The sequence below is a fragment of the Pieris rapae genome, chromosome 7 (genome assembly GCF_905147795.1).
Source record: "Pieris rapae chromosome 7, ilPieRapa1.1, whole genome shotgun sequence".
Lineage (NCBI taxonomy): Eukaryota > Metazoa > Arthropoda > Insecta > Lepidoptera > Pieridae > Pieris > Pieris rapae.
This window is the reverse complement of record NC_059515.1, coordinates 1550271-1565009: the sequence shown is the minus strand read 5'-3', so window position 1 is coordinate 1565009 and position 14739 is coordinate 1550271. Positions and strand designations below refer to the sequence as shown.

Sequence of the window (14739 nt, the reverse complement as noted above, 5' to 3'; positions counted from 1 at the left end):
TGTTGATGTACTTATTTTAAATTATACACTTAAATATGGGTGAATGGCACTGTGCACGCGAAATTACGTCAGTAACTAAACTATTAGATCATAGAGCTGGGTTCAACAACACCGCAACGATTTGAATGCACTTTATCTGCATAAATATCGTCTTATTATCTTCGAGAGTTTTGTTACTTAAGATATATTATCACGCCTTGATAAGTGCATATTAGAACTGCGTAATATAATGCAAATTTTCCTACATTAACCTACATTATATTCAATAACCATTTGTGGCGATAAGCTATGTTATATTGTGATAGCTACATAAGCCAGGTCGAGTTTGATTCCCGGCGTATTAGGCTGTTAGCATCTCGTCATTTATGGCCTTTTTATGAATCCCTTGATATGTCTATGGGTTTATTTTCCTTGTAATCTACTTAGCTGGTTAGGTCCTTTGTGGAAGAGGTATACTTCGCTGTTATATATTTTAAATATACCATGGTAATAAATCAATTCATAGACCATTTATGCATGTAGAATTTTTCTACTATGTATACGTATAAATCTCAGTCCAGTGATAAAACATAATTGAAAATAATTGTTCCGTGACCCGTATAGAGTGTACATTGTTATTTATCTTAACTTAAATGTTTCCATTTGAAATCGAAACTGTTTAATATAAGCTAATATTCTTACTAAACATTAATCCAATTGGCTGACATTTAGATATTTGTAAGAATAATACACAAATAATGTTTTCGTTTTTCAAATCCCAACGAATGCCTTTTTATCTACTTTGCAGACGTGCCAAAAAAGGCGTGTCGTTAAATGAGAATTTGAATATGCATATTCTAATAGGCGGTGAATGCACGAGGCGACCGGCGCGAGGCCGGCCGATCACCTTCCTTATGTAACCTATGCCATAAAGTGCAACGCCCACGCATAAAACGATAAATGGGCAAAACCTGTCCATGTTTTTGATGTTAATGCACTTTTGCGATAGATTGTACCTCCTCGTGGAACGACCTTGGCATAGCCGCGTGCTAGCTAATGCTATCAGCTGCCCAGTGAAATATTTCCGAACCAATTCGACTTAGGGTTAACGAAAAGAGCGTACCAATTCTTAAAAGGCCGGCAGCGCGCTTGTGAACCTTCTGGCAATGCGAGTGTCCACGGGCAGCGGTATCACTTAACACCAGGTGAGCCTTCTACTCGTCTGCTTCCTGAAAAATCCTGATTTGCCAGCCTCTACCTGGTTTGGTTTTAAGTACGCACTTAGTGGATTAAAAAGTGTTAAATAATATATATAATAGGCTATAAATAGCTTGCGTTCTTTATCCAGTCACTGTCTAAATTTCTGATAATTAAGTGCTTTTCAAATCAGCAAATTTTATATAAAAAATAATTACTTTAAACTATTTTTCATAGACACACAACCAAAGTCATAAATTTAATGGAGACGGCGTAGTTGTATCAAAGAGCAAGTCACCCACTGCTATATGTCAACCATTGGGAAAAAACAGCTGGTATTGTACCTACTACTTATTACACTACGTAGAGTAGCTCCCAGCGTCCATTACTAGTGTGAAAATTGTTTGTGAACGTAAAACATCCTCTCAAATTAAATTGATTATACTAACCATATGATTATGGTCTTACTACAAAATAAATATTGGAATTTATCACTATATAATAGTTACTTTTGTGGATGTAATATTGATATTATTGTTACTGTAAGGCCTTAAAGTGTTAACTTCTGGTAGCTTCTGTATTTGTCTGATTCAGTTGTTCATATTACCTGCAATTACAAATTGTAGCTGTAAATTCTTGTTGAACTTCGAGAAGATAAGAAAACCGCCAAAACTTGAAAAAAAAACTTTTTTTTACTAATTCGTGTACATTCGTGTGAGTTTTGAGTAATGGAGGTTTTCTCCAATACTCAAAATCTCAAATCAGTCGAAATAATTCGCCCAAGGAAGCCATTTCACTACATTTTTAGAACAATTGAATTGGAATCTGTGTGGAATTTTATATCTGTGTGTTTGGGATACCCTCTGTACACACAAACTAGATAATATGAAATTTATTACATTACTAATTCGAAAACATTGTTTATTGGAAAACTTAGACTTAAGGAAATTTTGACACACGTGCCTGCTTAGGTACTTGGTGTCAGTGTTTTAAATTATTTTTGATTTTGAAAATTATCGAAATTAGCCCCAACAAGTCGAATTAAAATCTGCCTAAGGGGTCGTTCAAGTATTACGTAACGAATTTTGGGAGTTAGGGGTAAAACGTGACGATGCGGTGCGGGGATTGATTGATACTTTACACTAAGTCTGGGTGGGAACGAAACGTTTTTCTATTGGGTACAGAAAAATGTTACGGCGTGTTACATGACCCCCCCCACGTTACATGGGGGGGGGGGGTCAAGAATCTCCAAAAATAGCGTGACGATATACCTACTTGAACGCTCTCCCTTGATGTTCTACTGTAATATAACTATGTAATAGCATCAAATGTACATATATACTTAAACCATTATCAAACAGATTGTATTTAAATGTCAAATGCACGAACTTTCTCTTGTGCCTTATCCATTTAAGCTGTCAATCGTGTATAAAAAAGAATACATCTTTTCGAACTTTTTACTGGGACTCAAACTACGGAGGGTAATAAAACAAACATTGTATATAAAAAATATAATGGCACAATATTGAGTAATAAAATACATAAGGCACATTTCTTTCATTGTTTTTTATGTAATAGGAGGCCATCGGGCAGGAGGCTCACCTGATGTTAAGTTGTACCGCCGCCCATGGACAATCACATTGGCAGAAGAGTCGCAAGTGCATTGCCGGCCTTTTAAAAATTATTATTATATATCTACTCACTATTTATAGACACATTTATGTGGGCAATATATATTTTTTACATGAGATTCTACTAGAAAGTATACCAACTATTTCGTAAAAAAATACAAAGTAAGCATACACTGAACAGCTAATATCAAAGATAATATAGCATTAGAATGTCGGCAATAGAAAATTTAAATTTGACCTGTTCTGAGATTAATTTAGTTGCATACATATATATGCATATATATATATATATATATATATATCCTAATAATACTGCAATTTTATATGCGGAATCAACTGATATAAAATGGCATACTACACAACTCCTTACTAGCCAATCTAGCGGCTCTATTCAACGTAACATTACAATGGGAATGGAGTTCCTCCAACACCTCACTGTTTCTCTTCCTCCACTCATTTTCCATGGCTGCTGAAAAGGCCGTACACGAATAAGTACACAATAAGCTAATTAAAACACATATTCTTATTTTTAATGCATCGTTTTGCTGCTCCAAAAGCTTTAAAAAGGTAAAACTCCTGTCTTCAAACAATATTCGTTCGACTACGTCCGCGTGTTCGGGCAGGTCTTGAAGGATCGTTATAAGGAGGCCGACTAGGTTGAGAACTATTCGCGGAGATTTTGAGGCTGTAACCAAAGACAATACAGATAATAAACAATTATTAAGACTAGAAACTTTTTTGTAATTTGAAAAAAATATTGATTAAAAAATTTAGCATTAAAATTATTAGCAGTATTAAAAGTTGAAAGAAAATACTTTTTTAACGGATTTTATGAGAATTTTAATTGTTTTCTTTAAATGTGTAAAAGTTAAGTAAATAAAAGACAATACTAAGTATTAGAATAATTTGCTATATGCAAATTATTCTAATACTTAAATGGACAATCTGAACCTAACCTTTTTGGCTTCTAGTGTTTTGATTTTATAAAAAGTAATTTATTTTATATTTAATCATCAATAATTTAGGTTTAGGTTGTCCACGTTAACAATTAAATTTTAGCCGCGGTGGCGTTAATACGTTATATTAGTTATTCCAAACTACGATTAGAATTAACTCAAAACTCCCGTTAATAGTAAATTAATAAAATTTACAAATTTTGCAATTTAAACGATCCTAATCCTTGGAATTTACTTCAGTTAAAACAATATGTATGACTCAAAACTTGTCGACTTAAAAGCTATTCAATAACAGACCATTCGGAGAGACAATAGTTTTAACATACCACTTTTTTTTAAATGTCCAAGGCCTAGCGATTCTGCCAATCAAAAGAACTCTAAACCAAAAAAAACATTAGTTTTACAGTTCTACAAGAAAAAAATGTTTATGCGCATTTAATTCGATTTTTTATTTACTAAATTTTCCGAAGGTATATACATATACTTACATATAGTTAGCAGTCCCGTATAAATTGTATGCGCGTTCCCAAGTGAGGTGGCGAGTTGGCGAACTGCGCGGCACGAGCGACCGCAGAGCCATAGACAAACTTCTAGCATCCGACTTACGCCACGAAGTCTATGAAAAAAATAACCGACTTCAACACTGGCACTTCAAAGTTTTTAGGTTTGGGCCTCAGATTTCTGTATCTGTTTCAAGATCATTTGCCAATCTCATAGGCAACTAGGTTATCAGCCTCCTGTGCCTGACAAGATAAGCCTGTTACCTCACGATGTTTTCCTTCACCGTTCGAGGGAATGAATGGAAAAAATCCATTGGTGCACAGTCGTTAATCGAACCTACGATCTCTGGGGTGAGAGTCGCACGACATCAAATGAAATATCTATGTGTTGCGAATTTTGTATTAACTGGCAATGCTAATTTTAAAAAATACCTCTCTTCGTCATCATCAGTATTGGTATTCTTCATCAGAGTACTTATGGCTGCTATGAAGTTGTAAACCACTTTCGCTTCTAAGTACACCTGAAAGCGTTTAAAAATATGATTGGGATTTGTATGTATGACACATAAACACATTTTTTTTTTTAATTTCTTTGATACATTGCTTACTAATATAATTTATGCGTATGTGTCTTAAACTTGTGATGTCACATAAAATATCCCGTCATCAATTTAACACACAAACATAAGCAAGTTAGCAAGGGAAAAAATAAACAAGTAACCACAAATTAAAAAATATTAATTAAAACTTAATAGAAACTTAAACCTCTTTAATCAATATTTTCATCAATGTTAGAAATAAAGTTTTAAGAGCATGATAGCCTATTCACTGGACCATTAAAACTAGCATATATAATATCTCCATTTCGTTATTACATAATTTTTTCTTAATTAAAAAATATCTACAGCGATATTCGTATAAAATAAATTACTCACATCCTGTATATTAAGCAATGTGTGTCTTGGCAAAGAGTGAGATAGCGATGGTAAGGCGAGCAAGGCCGCCACGGCGCCGCAAACTCTGGCGCCTTTGTTGCCTCTAGCCGCACTCCCTACCACTCCCACAACCATACTCACCTGGAAATTATATAAAAATCATTTAAAATATATAGAAATGGAGATCGTAAACTGTCAAAATGTCTCAATTCTATGTAAACCTGTGAAGGAAGAAAGGATCCCCCAATCAAAAGGAAGAAAGGCTCCAGGTAAGATCAAGCATTTGAATATATCCTTAGTCGGAATAACGTTAGTATGTTTCAGGGTATGAGGGCATCGCAGTGGTATGTAAGTGCAGAAGGAAGATGTGGCATTTGAAAAAAAACACAAAAATACTTGTCGAATTGCAAAATCCTTCAAATTTCTTTGTAGTCGGTTAAAAGGTAAAATCACGTTTCGAAATAATTATTACATATCAGTGTCTTAACAGCGTTTAAATTGAAAATTTAATCTTAACAGAATATAGCACCATCTGTCGGAACCTTGTCGCCAACTATGCTGTCAGCTGTCAGTTGTCAAAGCAGGTTAAATAGTTGCCTCAAACGTCAACATACTTTGGAAGTCATTTTAACGAGATTTGTCATCTACTGGTTTTTTTTTGTATAACATGATTTTTGAACTACTTAATTTTGAATGTTATGAAGACCAGTGCCATAAAAATATATTCTTGCTCATTTTCTATGATTAAAGCTTGTCAAGTTTATATTAACCCGTGGAAAAGGGAACTGTATAGAAATATAACATTGGTGGAAATAAAATAATTGTAAAGTGTTACCATATTCAACTGCGTCAATGATTCAACGTCTCCCTCCATAACCTCTGTGATATTTGAGTTTAAAAATGCCTCCCATTCTTCCAGTTCTATTGAGGATGGCTCCTTAAGTTCTGAAAAACGTCAAGAATAGATGAGTAAATCATTAACAATGAGACTTATATCAAGATTGAGCAGTCTTGGCTTAGTTGTGCATAGATTTTACTTTCTATAATAACTTTTTGAAGGAAAACATCATGAGAAAACCAGTGTTAGAAGCAAAAACTTCGTAGTAGGCACAATAATAATAATAATAATTTATTTATAAGAATATACAATCTATTTCGTATTTTCGGTGAGCAAATTTGAAATTTTATATGGAAGTTATATGCAATATGAGTCAATTCTTATATTATTTGTAGTGATAATAAATCACATTAAATTATGTCAAATTAATATTAATTAAATGTTCAAAGCAAATAATATTATACAATAATAAGTAATAAGTAGATTTTTAAAAACGTATATTTAATGAAACCTCCTGTAAAATTATTTTTATAATAAAAAAATCATTAACCTATCAACATAATTTCTACATTAGATACATCGTCCTGAAATACGTGAATATCTCAAAAACTACTGAATCAATTTCGATGAAACTTGAACTCACTGCGATGACGTCATACCCAGAATCGCAAAAACTTATTCCACCCGCTAATATACAATGACCGTAGCCACTGTGGCCTCTAAACCACTTCGACTAATCGAGAGATGTCACTTGAGGCCGTAAATGTACTCACCTTCTTGATTCTCTTCATGCATTATATTATCATTATTAGCGATATCCTTATCATCCCCCGTTTCCTCTATTACTTCATTTTTCTCTACGTCTTCGTCTTTATCCTCTTTCGAGTATTTGCTTCTATCTGTATGCGTTTCAATTGTTGGTTCGCTCGTTCTCCGTTGGGATTCCTTATTTTTGTCTAAACTCCTACTAAAGTGGAATGATCTCTTAATACTTCTGGTCAGTCTGTTTCCACCGCTTCCAAATCTCAGCTTATCTTTAGAGAATTGCAATAACTTCTGCTTATACGACGGAGGCACACTTTTACTGAGACCCGCGCTAACATCAACATTTGAACTCTTTGGATTCTCTAAGCTCTGTGATGCGGTGCTTCCTTTACTTTTTCCCTTAACTTCATCTCTCTCTTTTGTTTCTATCTCTTCACTGTCTTTTGTTTCTTTCTCTTCTCTGTCTTTTGTGTCTTTTTCCTCTGCTATCATTTCATTGTTTGCCATGAGTTGGGCGATGTTTCTTTCCAAGTTACACACGACAAGGTTAGAATTGTTCATAACGTGGAATTCGTGTCTCAATAATTTCGCGTTGGTCGCCGTTATCGGTTGGGATTGGTCTTCATCGTCGGTTTTGAGACTGTCTCTAACACTGAACGCACTAGTTGCACGTACGCTGTCATCATCAGACATGGGCACACATTCTAGCGCCTGAACACGCATATTTCTTAAATCGTGCCCTTCTGGTTTTGTTTGAGAGTGAGTTTTGCCCCTGAAATTTAAGCAAAACCAAAGTTCTGATTAAATAAATAAATAAAATAAATAGAATAATTTATTTCAGACCAATTAATAAGTCCATATGTTGTTAGTATAGTAAAACTTATAATAAAACTTATAACTATGTTAGTAAAATTATTAAAGATATTTAATTCATTAGTCTACGTTGATTAAATTACTCTAGAATATTTTCTATTCTGCTAATATATTCTCAATTCAGTTTAATTAGTGTTACGTTCATGTCAAAAAGATTATCTTTGAATAGTATGCCTGTATTTCTAGTTGAGCCCAATTTCATACTTTAGAATTTGAGTGTACAATCACTTTGTAAGTGAATGCAACCTCTTATTGACATTTAAGTCTTTATTCCGAAAAAATTACGACAATCTTGTATCAAATTCATATAAAAACGCGGCAAATATTATTTTTCCGAGGCTGATAGGTGTACAATTTTTGTATTTAATTTTATTTTTGCTCGTAAACGCATGTTAAGTGAAAATACACATTTGAGGGGTAGTTCTTTAAAACTTATGACCACTCAACATAACACAAATTCCCTAAAGAACTTTATCCCAAACCGAGTAATGGCCGATTGGAATAGGCTTCCGGAAAGTGTAATAATTGCATTGAACTCTTTAATTACATATTTTTGCCAAATCTCAAAATACGCCCGCATCATCTTATTAAGCTACTAGTATATACATAATAATAATAATATTACATAAATCCATTATAAATATACAATAGAAAAGTGAATTGTGTGAATATAACATGAGAACTTAAAAAGGGCTGCGCCTAACCAGATATCGCAATTTAATGACATTAACTCTGAATTTTAACGTTAATAAAAAATCTGTCATAATCGATTTATTTTGAAGGTTTTAATATGTTTTTTAAAGAATTGTGGACTTACTTTGTACATTTGCTTATTTTCTCAGTTTGCAAAAACTTTGCTTCCTGTTGACTATAGGATAATGGTTTTGTAAATGGCGAGTCACTTTGAACATCTTCTGGGAGGATTAGTATATGTCCGTTCACAAATGGGTGTTCTAGGATTTCTGGCCATGTCATACGCTTTACCGGGTCTTTGTGCAACAAACCCTGTGAAAGTTTAATTATAATATTTTATATAAATAAGGGGGCAAATAAGCCTGTGCCTGTGGTAAACCGCCCTTAACACAGCCCATGGATACACATATAATTTGTGGATGGATTCCAGTGGCCTTTTCAGGGAGTAATATGAGATTTTTTAAATAGCTGGTTATGATTAATAGATGGTTGGCACTCCTCGGGAAGGGTATGCTAATATTTAATTAGAATTTGTTAGTCTGTTCTTAGTTTTACCAATTAGACACAAAATTAGACATTATATCTGAGACTAACTTCCGTTTTTGAGGGTCGTTAGGAAATGCTTAACTAAAAATATACATATTAACAACAAATCTGTTTAAACAAAAGTAACTATAAAAAATAAATAAAACGAAAATACATTATATTTGCCTGGAAGTAATTTCAATATTGAATAAACTAATAAATTATACGTAACAAATATTTAAAAAATATATTCCTATTAAGGCAGATTTTATAAGAAAATGTTTGGAGTTACCTGCAAGAATGACCTTGCGTCAGGACTTATAAAACTTGGCCACTGCACAGGTTTATGTCTTATCATCCTGACTAGCTGCCAAATAGACATAGTGCAAAATGGTGGTTGTCCGGCCATTATTTCATATACAATACATCCAAGTGACCATAAATCTGCCTGGAAATAAAAGGTACCAAATTCAATAACGTCTTAATGTTAAGATGACATATTACCCTGGATTTGATAATCCCAACAACAACATATTTTAAGGCCATTTATCTCACTCTAGCATGATCAAATTTCTTTATAAAAATTATCAATGAAACTGACATTAAAATGCCTGTCAGTCTTAAAAAGCCTTATATAGTTTACATATGCAAGTAGTATAAACATATATTTCTACCATCAAAATCAGTCTTGTGAAAAAAGGGCAGAATTTTATTACAAAATAACACTTTTGGTTTCCTTTTTTTAAAGTTATGATTATTTGAAACTTGTTGTAAATTATTTATAAATTTGGTTATACCTGATGATCATAAGGTTTCTCATCGATTAATTCAGGTGCCATATAAAGTGGTGTTCCTTTTATAGAGGTAAGAATGTGAGTTGCATTAGTCATTATTCGGGCTAGTCCAAAGTCACACAGCTTTGCCCGCCCAGTACTATCTAACAGTACATTTTGTGGCTTGAGGTCTCTAAAATGCAAATGTAACCCGAGTAATAAAGATGATTATTCTAACATAATATTTTCTATCAGAAATACATATAGCATAGGCAACAAGTTCTAACAACCTCCTAATGGTTTATGGAGTTTTAAACTATAATTTTAGAGTTCCTTTGATTTAAATTAACCTAATTACTCTTATGACATGCAAAATGCTATGAAGTGATTAAATAGGCATCCAAATATAATTTTACATCGACCATCAACCTTACACGATAAAATATAACATGTAAAAAATTATGATATCTATGGCAAACTTTATTTTATTTTTTAAAATAAGCAATAGAATGATTGCTTATATTACATAATAATTTATTAATTCAATATTGACCCTACCTGTGAAGAACTCTGTGGGAATGTAAATAGTATAGTGCTGAAACCAAATCCCATGTTATTTTCTTTGCTTGGTCCTCATTCAGACAACCTTCTTTTGCAAGTATACTGTGTAGTTCTTTTTCTGCATACTCTGTTACCACCACAAGTTCGGATTCAGTATCAAAACTATCAATCATGCGAATAATATTTGGATGATTTAATTGCCTTTGAATATCACATTCTTGTCTTAAATTTTTGAGATCTTTCGATGATCGGCCTTTCTAAATTTTAAAATAAAAAAGCGTTACAAATATTAGTGTGAAATTTACTAGATTAGAATATCATAACTTACCTTTCGTATAACTTTTAGTGCTAGTACAGCATTAGTTTCTTTCTGTTTTGCTTTGAAAACTCTCCCAAATGATCCTTCACCAATAAACGATATAACAATATAGTTTTCCATGGAGGAAACTTTTTGTCAGTTAACAAACGAAATGCAAACCAAATTTTCAGTTTGTTAATAATTGACGATGCATTTTTGGTATTTATCGATTAAATGTTTTGTATTTAATTTGTATCAACCTGAACTATGTCCAACTTTTTACTTTGCTGAATGTTTTTGTTTGTTTACCATAGAATAGTGCACAGACTAATAATGCATTTTTTTGAGTTTATAACCTTCAGGCCAAATAATGCATTTCGAATGTGTCATACCATAGAATATACAAGCAGATTGCCGTTTATAAAAAAGATAATTAATTCTTCTTTCTAGATACATTAAATGACGAGAATTATTAAACCAAATTATTTATTGAATGCCAAAAACCTATATACATATTCTAAACAACATTTTTTTAAATAGTTCAAGGGACATTAGACAAGTACATATTTATATTAGTTGAAGAAAATAGTATGAGAAGTAAACAGCGTAAGTGTGCGTAAATAGAAACCTCAGCACCCAAGTTGACAAAATATGGGCCTTAGCGTTAATTAGGCAGTATTAACCTAGAGCCTGCGGTTCTTAAACCAAAGGCCGTGTCTTCCAATAACGGCTTTTCTCTTTTGGATTTTTTTAAAATTGTGAATTTAATTCTCAAGCGTAGGGCGAAGGAAAAGGCGAGTAAACCGTCGTAGACGGTAAAACTCGAAGATGTGTGTCGGGCACAGAAGCCGTATCACATGCTTGCATATTAAAAAATATAATCATAGAACAGATAAGATAATTTAAGTCGCACACCTAAAACGTAGTAGAGCCGTTGGTTTTTCAGTATCCATTGGTTAAATATCGAACTTGACAACTCGTTTTGTCTGATTTGCTACTATAATAATATAAGGCGCACAATTTTGAATAATGAGTCTGTTTTGCTTATATTATGACTGAAGCCGAAGGCCGAACCATCACCAAAAGCTTACAATAATTACAGCGCGCACCAATACAGTTTTTTTAGAATATCATAAATACTTATACTTTATCATAAGGCAAATAAAGTAAATCTTGTTTTTAGTACAACAATACCAGCATTAGATAGTTTCACTCACAATACGTAACACAGTGATTAGGTTTCATTCTTATAGGTTTCGCGATATTTTCCCACTTAAAAGCTAAAATTAAGAGAAATCGTTTAAAAGAGTTAGTAGTTACTGATACGTTACAAATGTAATTGTTTTAAAATATAGATTACAATAATTTAAGCAAGAGCTATATTCATTGAAAAAATTAATTGGAATTGAGAAAAACGCAGTTTTGGATGAAATAAATAGTTTGTACATTATATTTTTATAGATGAAACAGTAGCCAACAGCTGATGTTACAATATTTATAACATCGCCGTCAAATTCGTAAGATCTCAAAATATTAAACTCCGTGAATCGTTGCCGCTCAATAATGTCAGAATGACATTCTTCCTGCCAATAAAAATAAACATCTGCCAATAGATATCTCTATAAAATTATTATTTTAGAAAAATATTCAGTTTTATACAAATTATTAGTTACAGTAATGTTGCTTTTGAATATAATAAACATTTTATTTGTAGAGTGTAGCAAACATTTAGCTATATATAAACAAATACAACAATAATTTGCATGTCTTTTCGCAGGTTTTGGCAAGTGTAAAGCATTATTAGTATTAATTTATGGTGACTATACACAACAAACTTAATCCATAAAAAATATACAAATTTAACTAACTAGTAATTTTTTATAAATCAATTAAAAGTTATAAATATAACAACTTTAAAAGTTGCAGAGGAAATTCTCTGAATCTTTAAAGTACAATATAATATTAACACCTTGCAATACTACAAGATGGAGTAGCCATTTGCTCTATGTTCTAAGCTAATTTTAAATCAATACATTGTAATACTATCGTGAACCGATGTATATCGATACACAAAAATGTGTGGTATACGAGATTTGTTCATGCTTTGTTGTCTATCATCTATTTATACATTTATTCGGCAAGCAGCTGTAGGTTATAAAGCTGGGAATCACGTACAATAAATACCTACCAACCGGGCCGTAGCATTTATTTCGTTTAAACATATTATTTCACAGCCGTGCACATTCTGTAAACAAACGAACTATGTGGGCGTGGTATGTGGACATTATGGTTGTAAACATTTTTGTTTAATTAAAACAATATGTAACACTTTTTATTGGGTTTATGGATCTGTCTGTCTAGTGTCTATTTAACAAAACAAGAACATTTTTGCGTTGCAAAATTAAATGCTAAATTCGTGTAAGAATAAATGTTTGATTTACGTTTTGATCAGTCTGTAGGTATTGTTATACTGGGATGTCAGTATTAAGGTAATTAATTAACATCTTTGTCAAATTAAACAATTGTACCTATTGTCACAAAATATATTTCAATTTAAATAACTTCCTCACACAGTTTGTCTTATTGGCCAAAAGACAACATCATAGACTGTTTTTATATAATGGCATCATAGACCTTTAAAAAAAATCTCTTTTATCTAATCATTTGGAGTTTGACATATTGTTTTATTAAGTCTAGTTAAATACGTAATCAGATATAAAAAACTTTATAGCTAGTTCAGCTACACTTACAGATTGATTTATTACCACTGCACTATTTTTATTGGCGTAGTGCTTTGGATGAGCAAATTTGCGAAAAATTCCATTCCAATCTGCTTAATTCCTACACAAAACTTTCCACTAAATTTGTTTTATAGCTTGGTCACATCTAAGACATGATTATTATTATTATATTTTTTTATTATTTTTATGATGTTTCCTTTAAATAACTTCCTCATACCTGATATAACAATATCCGGTAAATAAAGTAGCCAGTGTCATTAGATGACTAGAACTGTATTTTCTGTAAACATCATTTCATATTTTTTTCAGTAAACTTCCTTCTACTGTTACGTTACATGGCAATAAAAAGTATAAGCGTAGATAAACATATCATATTTTAGGCTTATTTGTAGAACAATTGTTAAAAGTATTTTATTTATGTAAGATTACTGTACCATCATCAAGAGTAGAAGAGGTCCCTGGTACTTTATACATGATAATGATTAACACAAAGACACCAAAATCAGCGTCAGTACTGCCTACATCTGCACAACCTGCAGTTGCTAAACCAAAACGTCACGATAACCTTTATAGTATTGTCGAGCTTGTAAAGATCGATCGAATCTTCGAGAAATCGATCGAGATCGAATGTCGAGTTGAAGACATGCGACAATGTCTTACTTGAGGCGTTTGGTATCATAAGGTGTGTGTTGGACTCACACCCGCAGATAAAAGTTATTGTTTAAAAAAAGGGATGAAAAAGGCTGATTAATATGATACGTGATCAAGAACTCGTTAAATCTGATATAAAATGATCAAAAGACATTAGATGTCACTCGATTTTATATAACTATAGACAACGTTTTGTATTGATAAAGAAGTTGAATATTCACTTGTTTTTATTAAGGCTTTATTAAGGCTAGATTCCCAATACGGCCAAAGTGACATTATTGGTACGATTTATATTCACAAAAGTGTAATTTTTATTTTGAAAGCAATTTTGTTTTATTAATTATAAAGTTTAACAAATAAATAAAATTATGTATTTCGTATTAACAGCGCATTGTTATAATAAACCCGCTAGGTAGATAATAAAGAAAATAAGGTAGACCTAATTTGTGTCACCTACTATATAATATTAAGGAATTGTATCTATGGTTATGTATTAAAATATTTAAAAGAAAATATATTCTAATCGTGTAAACCAGCGTTTTGATATACAGTGATATTAAGTAACTTCCATAACTACAGTAGTTTGTTAAGTCAAAACTTAATTTAATTAAACTTAATTTTACTTTTAACTCCTGTTCTATAAAAAAAAAAATTAAAATATTATTATGAACTCTCCGATATTCTGGAGTTTTCGATTTAACTCCCGACTAGACAATTCAAAACTATTTGGCGTTGGTACATTTGCTTCCCGTAAAATAACAATAAAGGAAATGATTTATTTGCCTCGTGCCATCCTCGTAAAACCTTAAAAACAAACATGACA

General features: G+C 32.1%; 1 protein-coding gene across 1 annotated transcript; it reads right to left on the bottom strand.

The window, feature by feature from the left end:
* Nucleotides 1-2975: 2975 nt before the first annotated feature.
* LOC110994598 (serine/threonine-protein kinase fused) lies at nucleotides 2976-10822 on the bottom strand. Its single transcript, XM_022261351.2, has 11 exons — nucleotides 10555-10822; nucleotides 10224-10483; nucleotides 9690-9858; nucleotides 9185-9340; nucleotides 8492-8679; nucleotides 6810-7573; nucleotides 6034-6143; nucleotides 5199-5339; nucleotides 4696-4784; nucleotides 4252-4379; nucleotides 2976-3492 (listed from the first exon to the last, which is right to left on the bottom strand). The coding sequence occupies exons 1-11, from the start codon at nucleotides 10663-10665 to the stop codon at nucleotides 3140-3142; spliced, it is 2469 nt and encodes an 822-aa protein (XP_022117043.2). The 5' UTR covers nucleotides 10666-10822; the 3' UTR covers nucleotides 2976-3139.
* Nucleotides 10823-14739: the final 3917 nt, after the last annotated feature.

Bases quoted from the DNA above. Each gene is read 5' to 3' on its own strand.
- LOC110994598 (XM_022261351.2), bottom strand. From the start codon at position 10,665: ATGGAAAACTATATTGTTATATCGTTTATTGGTGAAGGATCATTTGGG. The intron at 7,574-8,491 runs GTAAGTCCACAA...CTTAAATTTCAG, and splicing joins AAAATAAGCAAATGTACAAA to GGGCAAAACTCACTCTCAAA. The intron at 5,340-6,033 runs GTAACACTTTAC...TATAATTTCCAG, and splicing joins CATTGACGCAGTTGAATATG to GTGAGTATGGTTGTGGGAGT.